Source organism: Zophobas morio, unplaced genomic scaffold (genome assembly GCF_036711695.1).
Source record: "Zophobas morio isolate AGI-343-1 ecotype UQ-CSIRO unplaced genomic scaffold, CSIRO_AGI_Zmor_V1 ptg000012l, whole genome shotgun sequence".
NCBI classification, from domain to species: Eukaryota; Metazoa; Arthropoda; class Insecta; order Coleoptera; family Tenebrionidae; genus Zophobas; species Zophobas morio.
Window position 1 is genome coordinate 24,561,280 of NW_026972117.1, and position 17,698 is coordinate 24,578,977.

Below are 17,698 nucleotides of genomic sequence, written 5' to 3' on the forward strand. Positions count from 1 at the left end.
ATATTAATTTTAATGTGTATAATGTAATGTTACAACAGTACGTTCCCAGATTTTTAAAATGGAATAAGCAGATTTTTAAATACATAATGAACTTCTTCATTGATTCTTTTTTGAGACATCCTGTATAAATAAATTTAAAAATCAAAGCGCATGTCTGAAGCGAAATCAATATCGCATCTTTTTCTGATGAGGTTATTAACTTTCCAGAGTGATGACTTGTTAAAAAAAACATTTTTTCTCATTTTAATCCCCACTTATTGCAATATAATGTCTGTGTTTAATCCCTAGGGAGTTAAAAAAATTTAACTCCCGCTTCATAAAGAGGCAGGTAGCAACTCATAAAAAACAGGTATTTAATTCCTTGGTACATTACATGCTATTAATACTACATATTTTTGCTGCAGAAGTAAATATTAAAGTTACAATTTTGGAAGGGACCCAAATTGAGAAAATTTACTTAACAACCAGTACATCATGAGTTTTAAACAATTTCTGTTTAGGTTTACCAGATTCACGCTACCTTTAAAATACAGATTAAAATTTAAAACTAGTCAAATGTGTTGATTTATTTTTAGAACCAGAGAGTAGACCAGTATTTCTAAATAATTGTTTTTTTTTAATTACAATTAACAGTTAATTATGTATTAAAGGCATAATTAGGAAGATTATGGCACGAGGAAATGTTTAAAGCTCGACGAAAGCGGGTTTCTAAAAAATTTTTAGCGAAATATTGAGTATTTCCGGCAAGATTCTGTGATTTGTGCTGATGCGAACTGTAATATATAGCTGGCTATTATTTTGATATTGTTATGGGCACCACGTAGTCTATTTTTTAAATAATTCGATTTTCAAAATGCAAACTGAAGAAGCGGAAAACGTTTATTCAGAATAAATTTTAGAAGAGTTTGAAGTCGGCCAACTTTAATAAAATTGTTGAATATCGAAGTTTTTTTTGATAATTAATTCATGTAAATGAATAATCAATCATTGCTTAGGAATTTTTGACTGATTTGTGCCATAAAAGCCAATTTATACCCGCATTTGAGTGCTTATAAACAAGATTATGATTCTAAAATAGAATAAATTTGTTAAAGCCTAAATATATGTCTATATTAAAATCAGATTTAAAAGAAAGTAGTTTGTTTGGAAAACACCGTAAACCCACATTTATTACCTATTTAAATTAGATAGATCTAATTGTGTAAACTTGTTTTGAGTGTTTTACTTACTTTCTTGATTTAAAAAAGAATTAATTCTTATTTACTTCCAGAATGTCCGTCTTCCTACGAACAACCTGACCTCATGTCATGTCAAATTTTAATAAGTAATTCATATTTAAATTTTATAAAAAAATTTACTTCTACACTTCTCTTTCTTCTCTTCTCTTCTCTTTATCATTTATAAGATTTTTGAAAAAAAGTCAAAATTGCGGGAAGATTTGAAAATTCTTCAAAAAATAAAAAACTGATTGCTCCAAAACCTTGCATACCCTTTAAGATTATAATAAACTTCTCGATATTTCAGTTTTTCGATATTTCACTTTTTCGATTTTTCAATTTTTCGATTTTTCAACTCTTCGATTTTTTATATTTTAGATTTTTCGATTTCTCGATATCTAGTTTCTTTGGTTTTTTAGTTTTTCAATTTTTTAAATTTTACATTTCCCATTTTTCCTTTTTCCGATGTTATGATTTTTTGATGTTTGGACTTAAATTTATTAATATATGTATTAATTTTTCGAATTATCGATTGTTAAACATTTCGGTTTTCTGAATTTTAGAATTGTTCGACTGTTCGTTTTATCGATTTCCCAATTTTTCAAGTTTTCAATTTTCCAATTTTCAACATTTCAATTTTGGGAATTTTTCAATTTTTTGGTTTTTGATTTTTTGATGTTTCAATTTTCCGAATTTTCGGGTCTCGATTTTTCGGTTGTCCAATTTTTCTAGATTGTTCAAATATTTTGATTTCTCGACATTCCGATGTGTTAGTTTTTCGATTGTTCGATTTCTCGATGTTTCGATATTTCAGTTTTTCGATTTCTCGAAAAATATTTTTTCTCCTTGCTTATATGCTTTAAATATATTTTATCTTGTCCGCAGTGATTTTTGCCGTTGGTTTTTACTTTATAGAGGTTAACAATTTTTTTTTATAATTTTTCAAAGATTTGTTGGACTCTACTTAAGAAGCTAGGGAAGTCCTGTCGAAATAACTTGGACCTTCGACCAGTTTTTTATATACTTTTATACCTTGCAAAAAACTAATCCTCAATAGCTTTAAATTTACTTAAACTGAGTCTAGTTATAGTTATAGGTTTTTAAGCTTTCTCTGATGGTTACATCTCAAAAACGAATATCTTAGTTATTTTTTGAACGATCAAATTTTGGAAAAACCACTTTCGCATATTTGTTCAGACAGAGGAATCTGATCTACAAAGGAACAAAACCCCAAGTATGTCTTATCATTTAATATAATTTTTATAAAAAGTATCAAACAATCCTTTCTAAAATGTGCAAAATCTAATACCTCGACTCCTCTACACTTGCCATTTATCAATGCATTCATGTTTTTAATTTCGCTTGTGTAAATTTTTGAAAAAATTTAATACGTGCTTTGAAGTTATAACCTGCTTGATGTATCGGTAACCAAAATTTATTTGTTTTCCCAAACGCTTAATAGGTATCTGACAACGAGTTGGTAGTCATATGCTTTTAACACATGTTATAACAAACATAAAAAAAATGTTTATACATCGGACTGGAACAAATAAAAATTACTCCTATTACTTAATAGTAACTAGGGTTCCAACTTTAAATTGCTAAAATTTTAGTTTTCTTTATTCTGGGTTGAAAAACAAGTTTAAGTAACTAGTCCCGGTTTCCGTTCGTCTGTCTATTGTCAGTCACCTGTCACATCGGGTAGATGGTAAAACGCTAACCAAAATTTGTCTGATTATCGCCTCACACTGTAATGACGTCAAGTTAAAATTTTTATTAGTAAAGGCAATTTCACTTTTATAAAATGTGTACTTGTGCTTTATGAATCCGCCTTGTTTTTGTTTATTATTTTTCTTAAGCCTTGAAGCTGAAACATTCGTGATTCGATCCCTGGCGGCCTTTCCAATTTTATTTATTAATCAAATCAAGTATGGTACACTCCATTTTTACTTCCCGTGCGTAAGTGAAGAATTCATAGGATTAGCTACTTTTATGGTTTCTCGACGTTTCATAACCCCTCAGGTACGTCTGCCTGTTACTTGTCGTCTGTTGTCTGTCGTTTATGTCACGTTTTATTAAATACTAGTCTCCGCAACTACCGGACCGATTGTTATCAAATTTTATATGCACTTTACGGTTATGGTGTAGATGGTAAAACACTAACCAAAATTTGGTCAGTCATCCCCACTAACAATCTGATGACGTTCCCTCACTATTTTTAGTAGTCAAGATTACCTAAATGTTATAAAATAGTATAATAATCGATATTTCGCTTCTCCTCAGACGCTCCGTAGAATAGTAAGGTACTCTGCTCCGTGTGGGTTCCAATCTCATCATTACCGTTTTTTGTCTGTGTCTTGTATTATCCATATTTTTACTTATATAAATACATAAAACACATAAAATTTCGGCCAAATCAAATTTTATAATTTTTCGAAAAAACTGAATTTGTTCGATTGTATTTAAGGGCCGAGGGAAGTTCTGTATAAACAGCTTCAAACAGTTTTTTTTATTGCGTTCGAATCAAAACAGTGGCACAGTGTGGGTAATTAAGTTATGATACATTTAATGAATTTAGAAAAATAAGCTCCACAAGCTTTTCTTACTTATATTATTTTTTCTATGCAACTGGATTTATTTAAGTGTACTTCAGGACCGACAGAAGTTCTGACTAATAATATAATACTGTTTTTTAATAAAACACCTTATTTATATGTATTGATACAGTGACTTCTTGTATCTGGCAATTCAGAACTATTTAGAGTTAAAAGAAACTATTGATATGTCTTGTAAGGCAGGTGACATAAAAAATTGGCCAAATTTTGTATTAATTAACTTACGTTCTATTTGTTTTTTTGTTTGTTTGTTTTATTAAATTTTGTTTCTTTTATCATTATTATAGAACTCAGTAATTAGGTTTTCATGCTTGTTGAGTTTCCTCTATTTCGATAATAATATTAATGTTGACTCTTCAATGTTTTAATTTTTTTAAATATTCCGTATTGAGCAATTTATGTGTATTTGTTTGGATGTTCGTTCCCTATATTACCTGCGAACGCAAGGAAGATCTAATAAGTCTGAAAATTGGAGAAAATCGATCGCCGTCAGTAATTCTCATTTCATCATCAAAAACTTACGAAGTAAAACGAGCATTCGATGGTGCTGAAATGGATTTTGGAAGCTTCATCATCGACACATTGTCGAAATCAGTGAGGACACCTGGTTGAAAACTGCCAGAATTGTACATTTACTTTTAATACTACAAACATCGAATGACTATTAGATAATAATTATAATGTTTGTGTTTTTTTTGTCTGGTTGGCAACATATTTAAAATTTTATAATGGCATACCTGATTATCAAACTGGAATCAGTAGCTGGCATGTTCTAATCGCTTGTTAGCTGCATTAATTTCAAAATTAACAAATGAAAACTAGCATGCTAACATTGCTGCCAATATAATTCAGTATTGCCAACACAAAAATTTGCTTCAGTCATTAATTGTTACCCCATAGTTAAAATTCCTGCATAAATTAGGTATACACCAAAAAATATTGTAGTACAAGTTCGAAACGTTTCTGTAACAAATTCAAACAATCTACTTTGGCTAAGGTTTGCGTGCAAATTCGTAGCTACCTAACTTTTTTTATAGTTGCAGTTTGTTTTCAAGATACTTACGTAACAATGTCTTTTTACAAGTATTAATTCAAGGAGACCTCAATATTTAGCATCATTGGTGGTAATTTGTTTATATATTTGTTAGTACCTATTCACTTAAATTATAAAACTTAGTGTCCTCTATGTATCTAAAAATATTTTATGATAGAAATTAAGTATGTTCGAAAAGTATATTTGTGAGTGTTACTATGAGAGGCTAAATTAAGAACTCTTTTCTAGGTAGCAAACGTTAAAATTGTCGGCTTGAAATTAGGACAGTCTTTAATAATAAGTTTATACAACACGCACGTTGACAATTTCGAGACAAAAAAATTGAAAAAAATATAGTGCAAAATTTGTTCCCATTATTCTACCTTACCAGCTGACCTAAATTACCAGAATTGTTGGACTATCATATCCGTTTCCTATTGTTTATGATGTTTTTAAACTTTAAACAGCGATTATTATTTAATTCGAATATTGCATTTATTTAAAAAAAAACTGTTTCCCCATTTTCCCTAATAAATCAGATCACGTTACAGATTAGATTCGTATTTTAAATAAATATGTACATAGTAAAATTCCAAAATCATCAACTTAAATTTTTTGACGTTGGCTGTATAACACATAAATAGGAATAAACTGAATTTTAGTTACAATTTTACTTTTCAAGATTTAAAAGGGAAAGGTGGCCGAAAATAAATATTAATATATTTCGTACATTAAAAAAATGGGGAGATATGCAAAATACTGCCGATTTTCAATGTTGTGAACTTTGTAAACGTAGGGGGTGGCTGCACAACGGGGTGCAAGTGGCCACGCGACCAGGGTCACTCAATCGAAGCACGACACTGTACCGTATCCATTAATATATCACGCTTATTTCGCTCCACCAACTCTGAATACTTCCCGGCGGTAGGTTCATAGTATTTATGCATAAACATGTATCAATTTATTGTGACACAACTGATAAAAATGATAGATTTAAATGGCATATTTCTCATGATAGGTATACACAATACACTGTATTTGCCGTGGTTAATAATTTATAACTGCTGCACAAACCGTGTGAAATTTATCTGAACAATATACCGTATCGATATAATATATTATTACGTTGGATTATAAATAACTAGAAATTTATTGCAATTTGTTCAAGTGTATGTGGGTAATAGCCAAATTTAAAAATGTGACCTACATTTAAAAAATTACGCGAATCGTTAATTTCATCGTTCTGGCAGATTTGAAAAAAATATCAACTACATATATGCATTTGTAAATATTAAATAGTTAATTAACAGTTATATTGAAATTACACCAAAATTATTTAGAAACAGAATTAACTTATGTAAGTTGTTATTGAAAATATTGAGTTTACTCCACCCGTATTTAACTAAAGAAACAAGAGGTTTTAAAGCATTGTTTTTGTTGTAAATTCTCTTTAAACGTTCGTCGCTTTCGAGTTTATCCAGCTCTTGAATTTCTCGCCAATCTATAAATCTACCGCTGCCTACCGGTCGCTTGCCGAACTAACTCGATACAAACTTGAGCGCTTCCTCGCGGCCACTTCGAAAACTACCGAACAAAAGCTTAGGATTCTGGTTCATTTCCTACCGGCTTGCAGTTCTGAAAGCTCGCCAGCGTATCGGTGCACTTGAGAAAACCCGTCGTGACATCTATAGGATGTTGAAGTATCGATTTCCCAAGTTTACGATTCTTTATACTTTCGAATAAAGAATAAACATAAATCGGCCTCCGTAAAACTTTTTATGGATCGTACAGTTGTTGATTTCTGTTATTGTCCTTTTTTCTTGAATAACGAACGATTCGGGAAAATAATGCAACAAACAAGGAAAGGCATTACCGACTTGGAAATCCGGAGCTCCGGAAACGGCGGGGACGTGTGGCTCTACCATTTCAGACCGGAAATGCTGAATATTATTCATAGTTAACCGAATCTATTGCGATGTAAGATTGCAGACACACCCTTTCTTAACGACGGGTGCCTAATTAGTTGCTGCAGGGGCGTTTTACTTGATTAAAAGAGGATCAGTGGGTTGAGATAAATACTTTCATGGACTTACCACATTTTGTTCTACTGAGTGTCTCTGAAATACTGTTGTATGTTTTTGGTGATGACAAGTGACTGTGGGATGATTTTTCCGTGCGATCTATGCCTGGAATTACAAATTAAAGATCATCCTCAAATTATTATATCAAAAATTTATCTTTTACAGATTTTTTAAATTGGATGTTTGTTCATGTAGGGATATGCAATCAGAGCCGGATTTAAGGACACAGGACACGGATCCTTTTGTCGATAAATGAACATGTAAACTCATACAAAACAGAGGGATTACAAAAGAGTGCTTCTAAAAATGGTCATCGTTCCTTCAGAAATTTGTAGACGTGTTTCTTACGACACAATTCTCTTAAAAAATGGTTTTTTGTCTTTATGTTATTATATTTTAACACTAACTTCTATTTTCAGAATGGGTAAAAATATTGAAATTTTGTAAACACTATTGTTTTTAGTTTGGAGAGTGAAGCTTAATTTAGTACAAAAAACATAAACATGTACAGAAAACATTTAAAACATTTTCTTTTAAAAGACTACTCTCATTATATAACTACAAGTTTTTGTGGTAAGTTTTTGTCACTGCGAAAAAATAGCCCAGATCACGTTTTTGCATAGAATGCCTTAAAACCAGTACTGTTTGTGATATGTCACTTTTATAATATGAATATGTACTTTGTTTAATTTGCGTTAAAAAACACAAGCGAAGAGGAATAAAAAAATCTTAGATTAAAAGTGTGTCATTATTTTTAGTTTTGTGACATTTTTCTTAACAAATTTCAAAATTATGTAAGTAGGTAACTACGCACTACCCACTTGATTATGGATAATATTAGAGTACACCTACGTTGCGTAACTGAAAAATTTTAATAACTGGTCATAACTAATAAGTGTTGTCAGTCGGTTATGGTACAATAAAACATAATTTACATGTGGACGTATCTGTAATCGCTATCACCCCGTATTTATGGGAGTTGAAATGTAGATATTCAGTCGGCAACCCTCGCTTCGGTTGATTAATAGACTACAATCCACCCATTTAGTAGTTCGTAAGTTTTGTAGTAGGGTTGAATAATCTGATAACGACTTTATATTACTCTTACTAACGACAATACAAGCTCTTGATGTTTATACAGAGCGAGTGTGTCAGATTTAAATCAACATTCCATTGTACTCGTTAACATTTCTTTCGTTGTTCGCTGAAACCGTAGTCTTACATAAAGCTGAGCTTATACTTATATCTACGATTTTCAAATTCTTACACCGCAAAGATAGCAACTAATTTTCTTTTTTCGTGTGGGTGTGTTTTTCTGTAGCGTGTCCAGAGCAACTTTGACGACAGAAAACTATTTTCTAGTCCCGTGTTATAAAAAAATGTTCTAAAATTATTTAGCCGAATCGAGTTTCTAATTTTTTTTGAAAATTTTATCTCTTAACGCCTATACAGTATGTCACCGGATTGACTTTGTAAGAGAAATTCTTTTTGTCTGTTTTTCCTGATAAAAAGTCAAGGAATACAAATTTTGGCTAAACTAAAAACAAGTGTTTCATATACAAAAACTTTAAATTGTTCAGATTTTTCTAAGTAAATTATCACAAAATACAAACAACCCTGCATTTCGAAACAAAATTAAAAATATATATTGAACAAATTTTTCTTATTAAGTTTTTTAGGGTTGAATATACAGAGTGAGTCACTATTCGCACGTTCCTCGATATCTCACTATTTATTAATAAAAAGCCAAAGACTAAAGTTATATGGTTTTTTGAGAACTATACTCTAAAATTATTTTAACTATACAAAGTGTTCTGTTTTTAAGGCGTAACATACAACTTAGTTTTTTTTTTTTAATTAAACATCCTATATAAATATTTTTACATTTTTAATTGATTTCTTCTTTGATTTTACAACCGCATCTTATCTTTCGATGCAACGTTGCCAAGTTATTGCAATTTTCTTGAAATATGTAAGTATTTAATTAAATATTCATCTACAAAGTGTTTATGAAGTCTTGTGTTATGTCTTAAAAGGACAACACTTAACTTAAAAACAATTTTAGAGTACAGCCCCCAAAGATCCGTACTATTTTGGTATCTGATTTTTTTCTATCCCTAATAACAATAATTAGTGGGATAACGAGGACTGCACACTTAGTGACTCACCCTGTATACATTTTAATCTTTTAATCGTTGTACTGTAGTTAATGCTAGTTTCTTGCCACAATTAAGAAAAAACCTTTTTGTAGATTCTAAGAGACTGTCAAATATACTTTTTTATTATTTTGTAATAAATAACCGACATATCTAACATTAAAAATATGGATACATTACTGAACCACAAATAAAAAGGCATGTTCACTATAAATTTCAAGCAACATTTATTTAAGGAAATTTTAAGATGACGTCATCAATTTTTTGGAATGAATGAATATGGAATATAAAATTTCAGAGCAATTTATTTTCTAGATTTTAAATTAAATTGTAAAATTTGGTTGCGCAGCAAAATTTTCAGATGACATCAATTTATTTTAAAAATATGATTAGAGAAATTTTGGATAATACAATTTTACATCAATCAGTGCAGTAATTTCAAAAACTAATCTAATAACAGGAGAACCGACAGATACTTGGAAACGGAAGACCTACTTTTACATATTCTAAGATCCTTCTACTGTCTGTTTTATTAGACACAATCTCCAAAACTACTGAATTCACTGTTCCGAAATTTTGTATGTATTTTAAGAATATCGTAGGTGATAAAAAATTAACTTAACTACTTATTTTATCAAAGAAACTACTTATACAGACTCGTTGACAGTGATTAACATATTTATATACTTTTTTGTTATAGAACAAATACTTCAAATATTATAAAAACCTAATATAATTTTTTCACTTAATTGTAGGTCAGAAGATTTGAAAAATAAAAGCGTAAAAGAGTTAGCTTATTTGTACTTTATTATATACAAATTATACATACTGAATAAATTCTAATAATATTGACATATCCAACAATACAAGCCTAAATGTACAATTAACAAAAGTGAAAAACACTCACATACTCATCCAAATATAAAATTTTTAGCAACAAAATACATTTTCGCTGATGAATACTTTTTTACGACTGGTTCAGCAGCTCTATGATGTAATAGCCGCTCCAGAGAATATCTCAGCTCGTAAGATTTTATTAAAAATGTTTCTTTATCTAGTAAAACTTCATCAATGTAGTTAAGAAGAGAAACACACTGTAGATTATACTCGTATTTTCTAAGAACCAAATATAATGATATGCAAGCCAACTCTGATGGTTTCAACGACGAAAAATCTATTAGTAGGGTAAACATTTCCAACAAAAACATAGCGCTATATAGAATTTTCTAAAAATGGATGACATAAAAGTTTCATGAAATTTAAACAACAAAAGAACTTACACAGTCAGTTTCCAATTTTTCATTACATAAGAAATAGAACAAGAAAGAAGTTGGTTCGACAATATTTGTGTCAAAGTGTAGTAATTTTAAAATCATTTGTTCTGCCAAAAAAATGTACTCCTTAGAGTACTTTCCATTAAGCAAACGAATTAGTTGGGAGACCTAGAATAATAAGTGAAACAATAATCGAATTACTAATGTCATTACCGATTTATACTTCCACAATATCAACTTCAAAGTGCTTATTAGCAAGCCATAAACATGTAATTCCCATCACATCGTAAATATCGGAAGGAATTGTTCCAGTAGCTAACATGCAATCAAACATACGTATTCCAACAAAAAAAGCAGGTGGTGATAAATTAAATTGGCTCTAAAAATTTATAGAAGTAGTGAAAACATTAACGGTATTTGATTTTGCTTACTTGTACATCGCTTAAATAATTGACCATAATCATCCTCCGTTTAACATCAAAAGTTTCATGCAAGAACCCTTTTCTAAAAACAAAATATTTCTCCCTTTCAAGGATGTACTTAAAATTTTCCTACAAGAATGATAAATTTTCAATAAAATATTTGTTAAATTAAAAAAATTTTACCTCAAAATAATCAGCATCATACAGACAATCTTTGTAAAAGTCTTCCTCAGCTGTAACTTTCTTTGTAGGTATAATTTCCAACAGTTGACTTGGTGGATGATTAATTTTTAATATTGACAGTGGTCGTACAATTTTGGATTTTACTTCTAATTTTGGCGATGGCGTGCTGTGTGCTTCATTCCAATAACCTTCGGGAAAATAGTTAAAGGTTTGCAATTTTCCACAAAAACTTTGTTTACCTTTGATACTTTCTTCAGTATGTATATGCTCTTCAGTACTTTCTGAACCGTAATATTTTGTAGTTTTTTCGACTATATTTGATGATTCCGTACACACTTTTCGCACTTGACTCTGTTTAACATTCCTGACATTTGTACCAATTTTAATGTTAATCGCAGTTGTTGGATCAATATTTATAAAAAAACCTTGCAATGACTTTCGTTCTCCAATGGATGGAATTGCACAATTTCTGTACACTTTGTTAAAGGAGGAGTTTGATTTAAAATGTACACACTCCATTGTTACTCAACAATCTTTCACAGTACCACATACAACTGACTACTTTACTGTATTTAAACTGCACTGGTCTTGGTTGAAAGCATGATAACTTTTTCTAAAACCATTATCTATTGAAAAAAGGTAGCATATGACCTTAAACGAAAGACGGTATAAAAACATATTTTCCCTCGGTTATTACTATTAACTTTTACTAAAGTTGTTTTTATCCAAAAGCGCTATGCAATACATTCAGATGGTATATAGGCAAGTTTTGTATTTTTTCTATTACCGATAATAACTTTAACATAAGTTTTTTCACCAAAGCAATTTTCATAGTATAAATATTCCTAGCAGACAAAAACTGGGTTAAAGTTTTTGAGGTTTGTTTCACCTTGGCCCTCTCTACTTTATTTTATAATCAACAAGATCAAGCGAAAATGAAACAAATATGTGTTGTATATCATATCTGCGTCATACTAAATAAGCTTTCACCTTCAAGCTAAAAACAATGGCGTTTAAAGAAATTCAATATTTCCACTACCTAGTTCACAAGGTATGAGACCGTGAAATTAACTAGGACACCTGTACACAGAAAATTCCGAATGTAATGCCATTGAACGATAAAGTATATTCTTTTTAGGTATTTTCTACAATACATTTGCCAATTTTCTTAAATCCGTTTATAAGAAGTATGATGTGTCAAATCTATCTCTTGATCTTGGGAAATTTTGCATTATAGTAAATTTAGATGGTATCGAATTAAAAATACTATGACCATATGAAATCTAGTTTTAATCCTGGACCTGATGGACTTCAAATACTTTTCTTGCGCTCTCTCTAATTCATCATATTCTCTCCATCCCCACACTTCCGACCCATACATCAATGTAAAAAACCAGCCTATCAAACATCATAGTTTTTTTTTTGTCATGTTCAAATTCCTCGCCTAAACAAAAGCTTATACACTTATGCACAAATCTGATTTAGATCAGTTGTATACAGGGTTAGTCACGAGAGAATTACTTCTGAAAATTATTTTTACGCAACCCAAAATACGAATACCATGTACCATTTGATACTAACTGAATTTAAAATGAAATGCTTAATCCATGATTGCTTTGAGTTTGGCAATCTCATTTTGACAATTGTGGAAAATGAGGTTACGCGAGTGTCCATGGTGGTACCGCAGCCAGTCGGAAATCTCCTCCGGCGCCGCTAATAAATTTGTCAGTGTGCCTCTTGATCTTTTACAACCGATTAATCACGAGAAAATTATTTCTAAAAATTCCTTTTACGGCATTTTATTCAAAGGTTACAACAAAAACTCAAACAAGTAAGTAAATAATTTAACTACTAATCTGTTGAAAATGTTGGGCATTTTGGGGGGATGCCACGGCTTTTTTGTAAATGGATGGCCGAAGAAGTCCAGAGGTTGCAGATTTGCACTTCGAAGAGGCTCTAGGTGACGCAGAGATGGCGAATTAACACATGCACATTAGCGGCGAACAACATTGGTAGAGCACTTACGGCTTAAGTATAGCCCAGATTGATCTGACTGTATGTCGTCGATCCAATGGGGCTCTAGAGGCGAGTCAACGATGAAAAAAAATGTTAAAAATTAATTAACGTCAAAGTGACACTGCCAAAGTCAAAGCAATCATGGATTAGGTATTTCATTTTAAATTTAGATAATATCAAGTGGTACAGGGTATTAGTATTTTGGGTTGCGTAAAAATTATTTTCAGAAGTAATTCTCTCGTGACTAACCCTGTATAGGAAGTAAAATTAGAAATTTGTTACGCTTTTAAACCTAAATAATATTAATACAACGCTAAGATTATTCGATTTATAATGGTCAAGGACTTTGTTTAAATCGCTAATTTGAGTTACATTCAAAGCTTTATGGCATCAACATTGACAATGTTAAAACAAAGTCAACATTTTCTTTAGAAAACATCAAAGTTTGTCGTTGTGTATTTAAATCTTGAAGAATATCTTTATATTCCTGAAGATGTTCTAAAAAGTACAAACAGTGTATAACTGTATTTGCTGTGAGAGAAATAAAATTATTTTCGAAACAGTACCACCTGTAATATGGGGCAAAAAACTAAAACTAAGCCAAAAATCTATAAGGACGAAATTAGATATATTAACATATCAGAAACAAAAAAGAAAAGCAACAATGAACCTGAAAAACGGACAATCATTTTATTCAGCGGAGTAAAACAAGATAAGACAGCTCCAGCAGAAGTTGGATGCATCATTAGAAAAAAAGTTACAAATACAATACGAGAATATTATTATCAGTACAAATAGAAATAAGCGATTACAGCATATAGACCCAAATGAAGACGGTAATACTACCAAGAAAGAAAAATTTTGGGAAACATTAACTGAAGTGGCGAAAATCAGTAAAGGCCAAATATGCATAGACAGTTGGGGACCTAAATGCAAGACATGGCGAAAGAAAGAAAGAAAGAAAGAAAGAAGAGGTAATTGAAGTCTTAGGCCGATACGGAAAAGAAAAGCGTGACAACAACTGGAAAAGACTTATAGAATTTCGCCTACTAAATAATTTCGTTATTGTAAATACGTTTTATGAGCACAGATACATACACGAATATACCAGGGAAGTAAAAAAGATGTACACGTTAGAAGAGGACCTGAACCGTACACAGACCAACAGACCACTATCTAGTAGTAGCGGAACTGAAAATTGACAAATACAGAACACAGAAGAAATAGATACAACCAAAAACTAGTGGCTTGTGGGAAAACTACAGTAAAACCAAAAAAAAAGACAGGCAGCATAGTGGAGTAAACAAATTATGAAATGCGTAAAATAAGTATAAGAAAAAAAAATTAAGAGAACACAGCAGAAGAACAACATATGAGACATACGAAACATATAAAGAATCCAAATAAATTAAAGAAGAAATACAGTTTGAAGAAAAAATGTAACAAAATAGCAAAGAAAATCTGAAATTAAGTATTTTACAGCGTATTAAAGGATTTAAGAAAAGGAAGAACAAAGAAATAACATCTTAAACAAGAAAGGACGAATTATAACAGATGAAAGGAAAATAATGAAACAATGGAAATAACACTTCCAAGACCTATTAAGAGGAAAAGGAACGGAAATATACAAAAATGACCAAAAACAAGAAAGGAAGACAAGGGACTAAGATTAACTTGCAGAACAAACAACATATGAAGACCTGAAAAACGCAATTAAGGAACGAAACAGTCGAAAGGCGTCAGGACCAGATCAGATAACACCGGAAAATGTTTAAATAGATGGGGGAAAGAGGGACACTGCTAACAGTAATCAACAAAGCATGGATGGACGATGAAATGCCAGCGAACTAAGAAATGGGAGCCAATATACAAAAAACACAATAAATACGACTGCAACAACTACAGAGATATCACAATACTAAGTGTAACGTATAAAAACTTTGAAAGAATTATTACAGAACCGAAATTGAGAAAAATCATAGAAAACCAACTGCAGGAAGTGTCCACAATCACATTGTTGCAAAAAAAAAAGAAATAATAAGTACAGTATTGAAAGAAAGAATTCATACATTTTCAAAAAGCTTTTAACAAAGTCTCCGGAGATAAAATTTGGAACCGTCTAAACAGGAAAGGAGGAAAAACTCACAAAATGTACGTAAAGTCTGTACAAGAATAATAAAAGCTATTACAAAAATATCAAATCTAAATGTTTCACAATTATAGAAGGACTGCGACAAGGAGGAGTACTAAGCCCTGTGATAATAATGGATAACAACATAAAAGAATGCAATAAAGAAACAAGCAGATTTTTTGTCGTAGGTATACAAAAGCGTACAGAAGATGAAAACATCAGAATGTGCATTTGCATGCGATGTGACAATTATAGCTGGAAAAGAAAATTTAAACATACGTAACAAAATTTTAAAGTGGAAGTAAATATAAATAAGTCAAAAAAATGACTGCAGTAAAAGAACATGTTGACAGCAATATCAGTATAAAAGGAGAAACAGTTAAACAACTTAAAGCCTTCAAGTACCTTGGAGTAACCATAAAAGAAACCGGAAAACAAAAGCAGACATCAATGGGAGAATACAGAATAGGATGAAGCTACCCATACTACGCAATGGCGGGATCCTTAATAAACGAGAAATCACCAAAAAGACTAAAAGATGAACTTGTTTATTCCAACGTTTTGTCCTATGCATTTTGCGTTGACATAATTGATAAAAAAAAGATTGAATTACACAATATTCTGGACAAAGATTTATGTACTTTTTACATATTCCATAATACTTTTTAGGAACTGTGAATTTCCCAGTTGTTTTCGTTTGAAAATCTTTAATTTTAACCAAAAAGAATGATCCACAATCATTTACATCCCTACATCTCGAACTTCCAACTTCTGTAGTTCATGTCTTCTGCAAGGATACATATATCACTTTGGATAACAAATTTTTAGCATCTGCACGCATCTAACCTAATTTTTATTCCTCCATTTCATAAATTACAAAGAATGTTTTTGGTATCTCTTTTTGAATTTTTGTAGCAATAAATAGGTAATAAATAATTTGTCGTTTTGTTGGCTCTTTCGATTGTGTGTGTTGTGTAATCTGACACGACGAAAATTCTATCAAAGACAAAACTTCAAAAATCCGTGACTATTTTTGATTGTGTTTTTATTGTTCTTTCAGTTTTAGTTAGGAAGTAATTATTATTATTATTATGGTTCATACAGTTCGGTGGTTGAAATCATTAAATAGCGTTAGTGCGTGTAGTACTTATTATACATATTTAATTGTTCTTTTAGAATTTTAGATTTAGGCCCACCACTGACCCGAAAATGACCGGCATTCAGGCAAGACTTCTACCATCACGGACACTACGACCAAGTAATGATCAGCATTGATTAAATTAATAAAAAACTTTTAAGATTCTAGAATTACAGCATTCAAATTCGTCTGCTATTATTCTCTAATGTGAGCCCATCCCAAAGAGCTAGCGTAACTACTGATCATTTATCCGCGCTTCATTTGAAAAGTGACCTACACTACTCTGACCTACTGGTGCTAACCTACTCTGACATAATCATACTCTTCGAGAAACTTACGAACAATAGGACATGTTCCTAATAAAACAGCTTTTTGCATTTAAGTATAAATATTTCAAATTCTCAACTAAACTATTTGATACTACACCTACATTGAAGTTTTTTCAAGATTTACCATTACCTTCATTTCTATTGATAATTGTAGATATTTTGAAATTTTGACGTGATATGTTTGTATTATGTTGTACGTGTTGATTTTTTGAGACAAATCAATAACATTTTCTTGTTTATGTGGCTTTCGTCTAGCTCTTTGAAGAATTTTACATGGAGTTGTTTTTGTTTCAGCCCACTTATTATGTTGTCTAGATTATGTAGTAGGGCGATTTCTTTGGTATTGGATAGATTTAAGGGTGTGTGGTTCAAGTCTGTCCCTTCTGTGGCGTTAAATATGTAGTTCGTTTCTTTCTGCGCATCTTAGGAAATATTTCTTCAATTTTGAAACTTGTCTCTTGTTTTATAAGTTCTGGAATCCCCTTCCTCCGTTTTGTCTTGGTAATGAAAATCTCTCAATTGATGATTTCGGATGATGTCTTCTATATTGAGTGAATGATTTTCTTGTTGAGATGTTTAAATTTTCCAAATCAAAATAATAATATGTTATACTTTCAATAAATTCTTTCCGTTTAACTGTGTCTTCAAAATTGATTTTAATCTTTCCAGATGTTCTTTGAGCTTTGCTTTTGTTTTGGTATGATCAATATGCAGTTTTGGGGACAGATACTTTTAAAAGTATCTAGATACAGATATAGATATATGGAAGATAAATTGAATTGATGAATTATCTAGATACAAATTGTTTTCGATTTTTTCGAAATGTATCTAGATAACAGATACAAGAAAACAGATACTTTTTGAAGTTTTTGCAAATAAAATATCTGAAAACATGTTTATGTATTTTTTTATGTATTGTTTAATGAATTTTTTAAAATTAACAACATTTCGAACGTATTGTCACCTAAATTATTTCTTCTTGGTGTCAGAATTTGGTTTCCGCTACTAATCACCCGTTCCACAGGTGCAGAAGAAGGGATTGTGGTATTAAATTTAAAAAATAAACATTTTACTGTAGCATAGTTATTCAAGACTGAAAAATC

General features: G+C 30.9%; 2 protein-coding genes across 3 annotated transcripts in view; both read right to left on the bottom strand.

Moving 5' to 3' along the window:
- The window catches only part of LOC135128443 (DNA-binding protein D-ETS-3), a 157,936-nt gene that overhangs the window by 102,634 nt on the left and 37,604 nt on the right, over positions 1-17,698 (bottom strand). For both annotated transcript variants that reach the window (XM_064055353.1, XM_064055352.1), the window contains exon 4: positions 6,959-7,051. In XM_064055353.1, the coding sequence (XP_063911423.1) occupies positions 6,959-7,051 (93 nt within the window). The remainder of the gene's footprint in view (positions 1-6,958; positions 7,052-17,698) is intronic.
- On the bottom strand, positions 10,014-11,500 carry LOC135127758 (uncharacterized). Its single transcript, XM_064054350.1, has 6 exons — positions 11,221-11,500; positions 10,982-11,169; positions 10,808-10,927; positions 10,600-10,755; positions 10,383-10,544; positions 10,014-10,328 (listed from the first exon to the last, which is right to left on the bottom strand). The coding sequence occupies exons 1-6, from the start codon at positions 11,498-11,500 to the stop codon at positions 10,014-10,016; spliced, it is 1,221 nt and encodes a 406-aa protein (XP_063910420.1).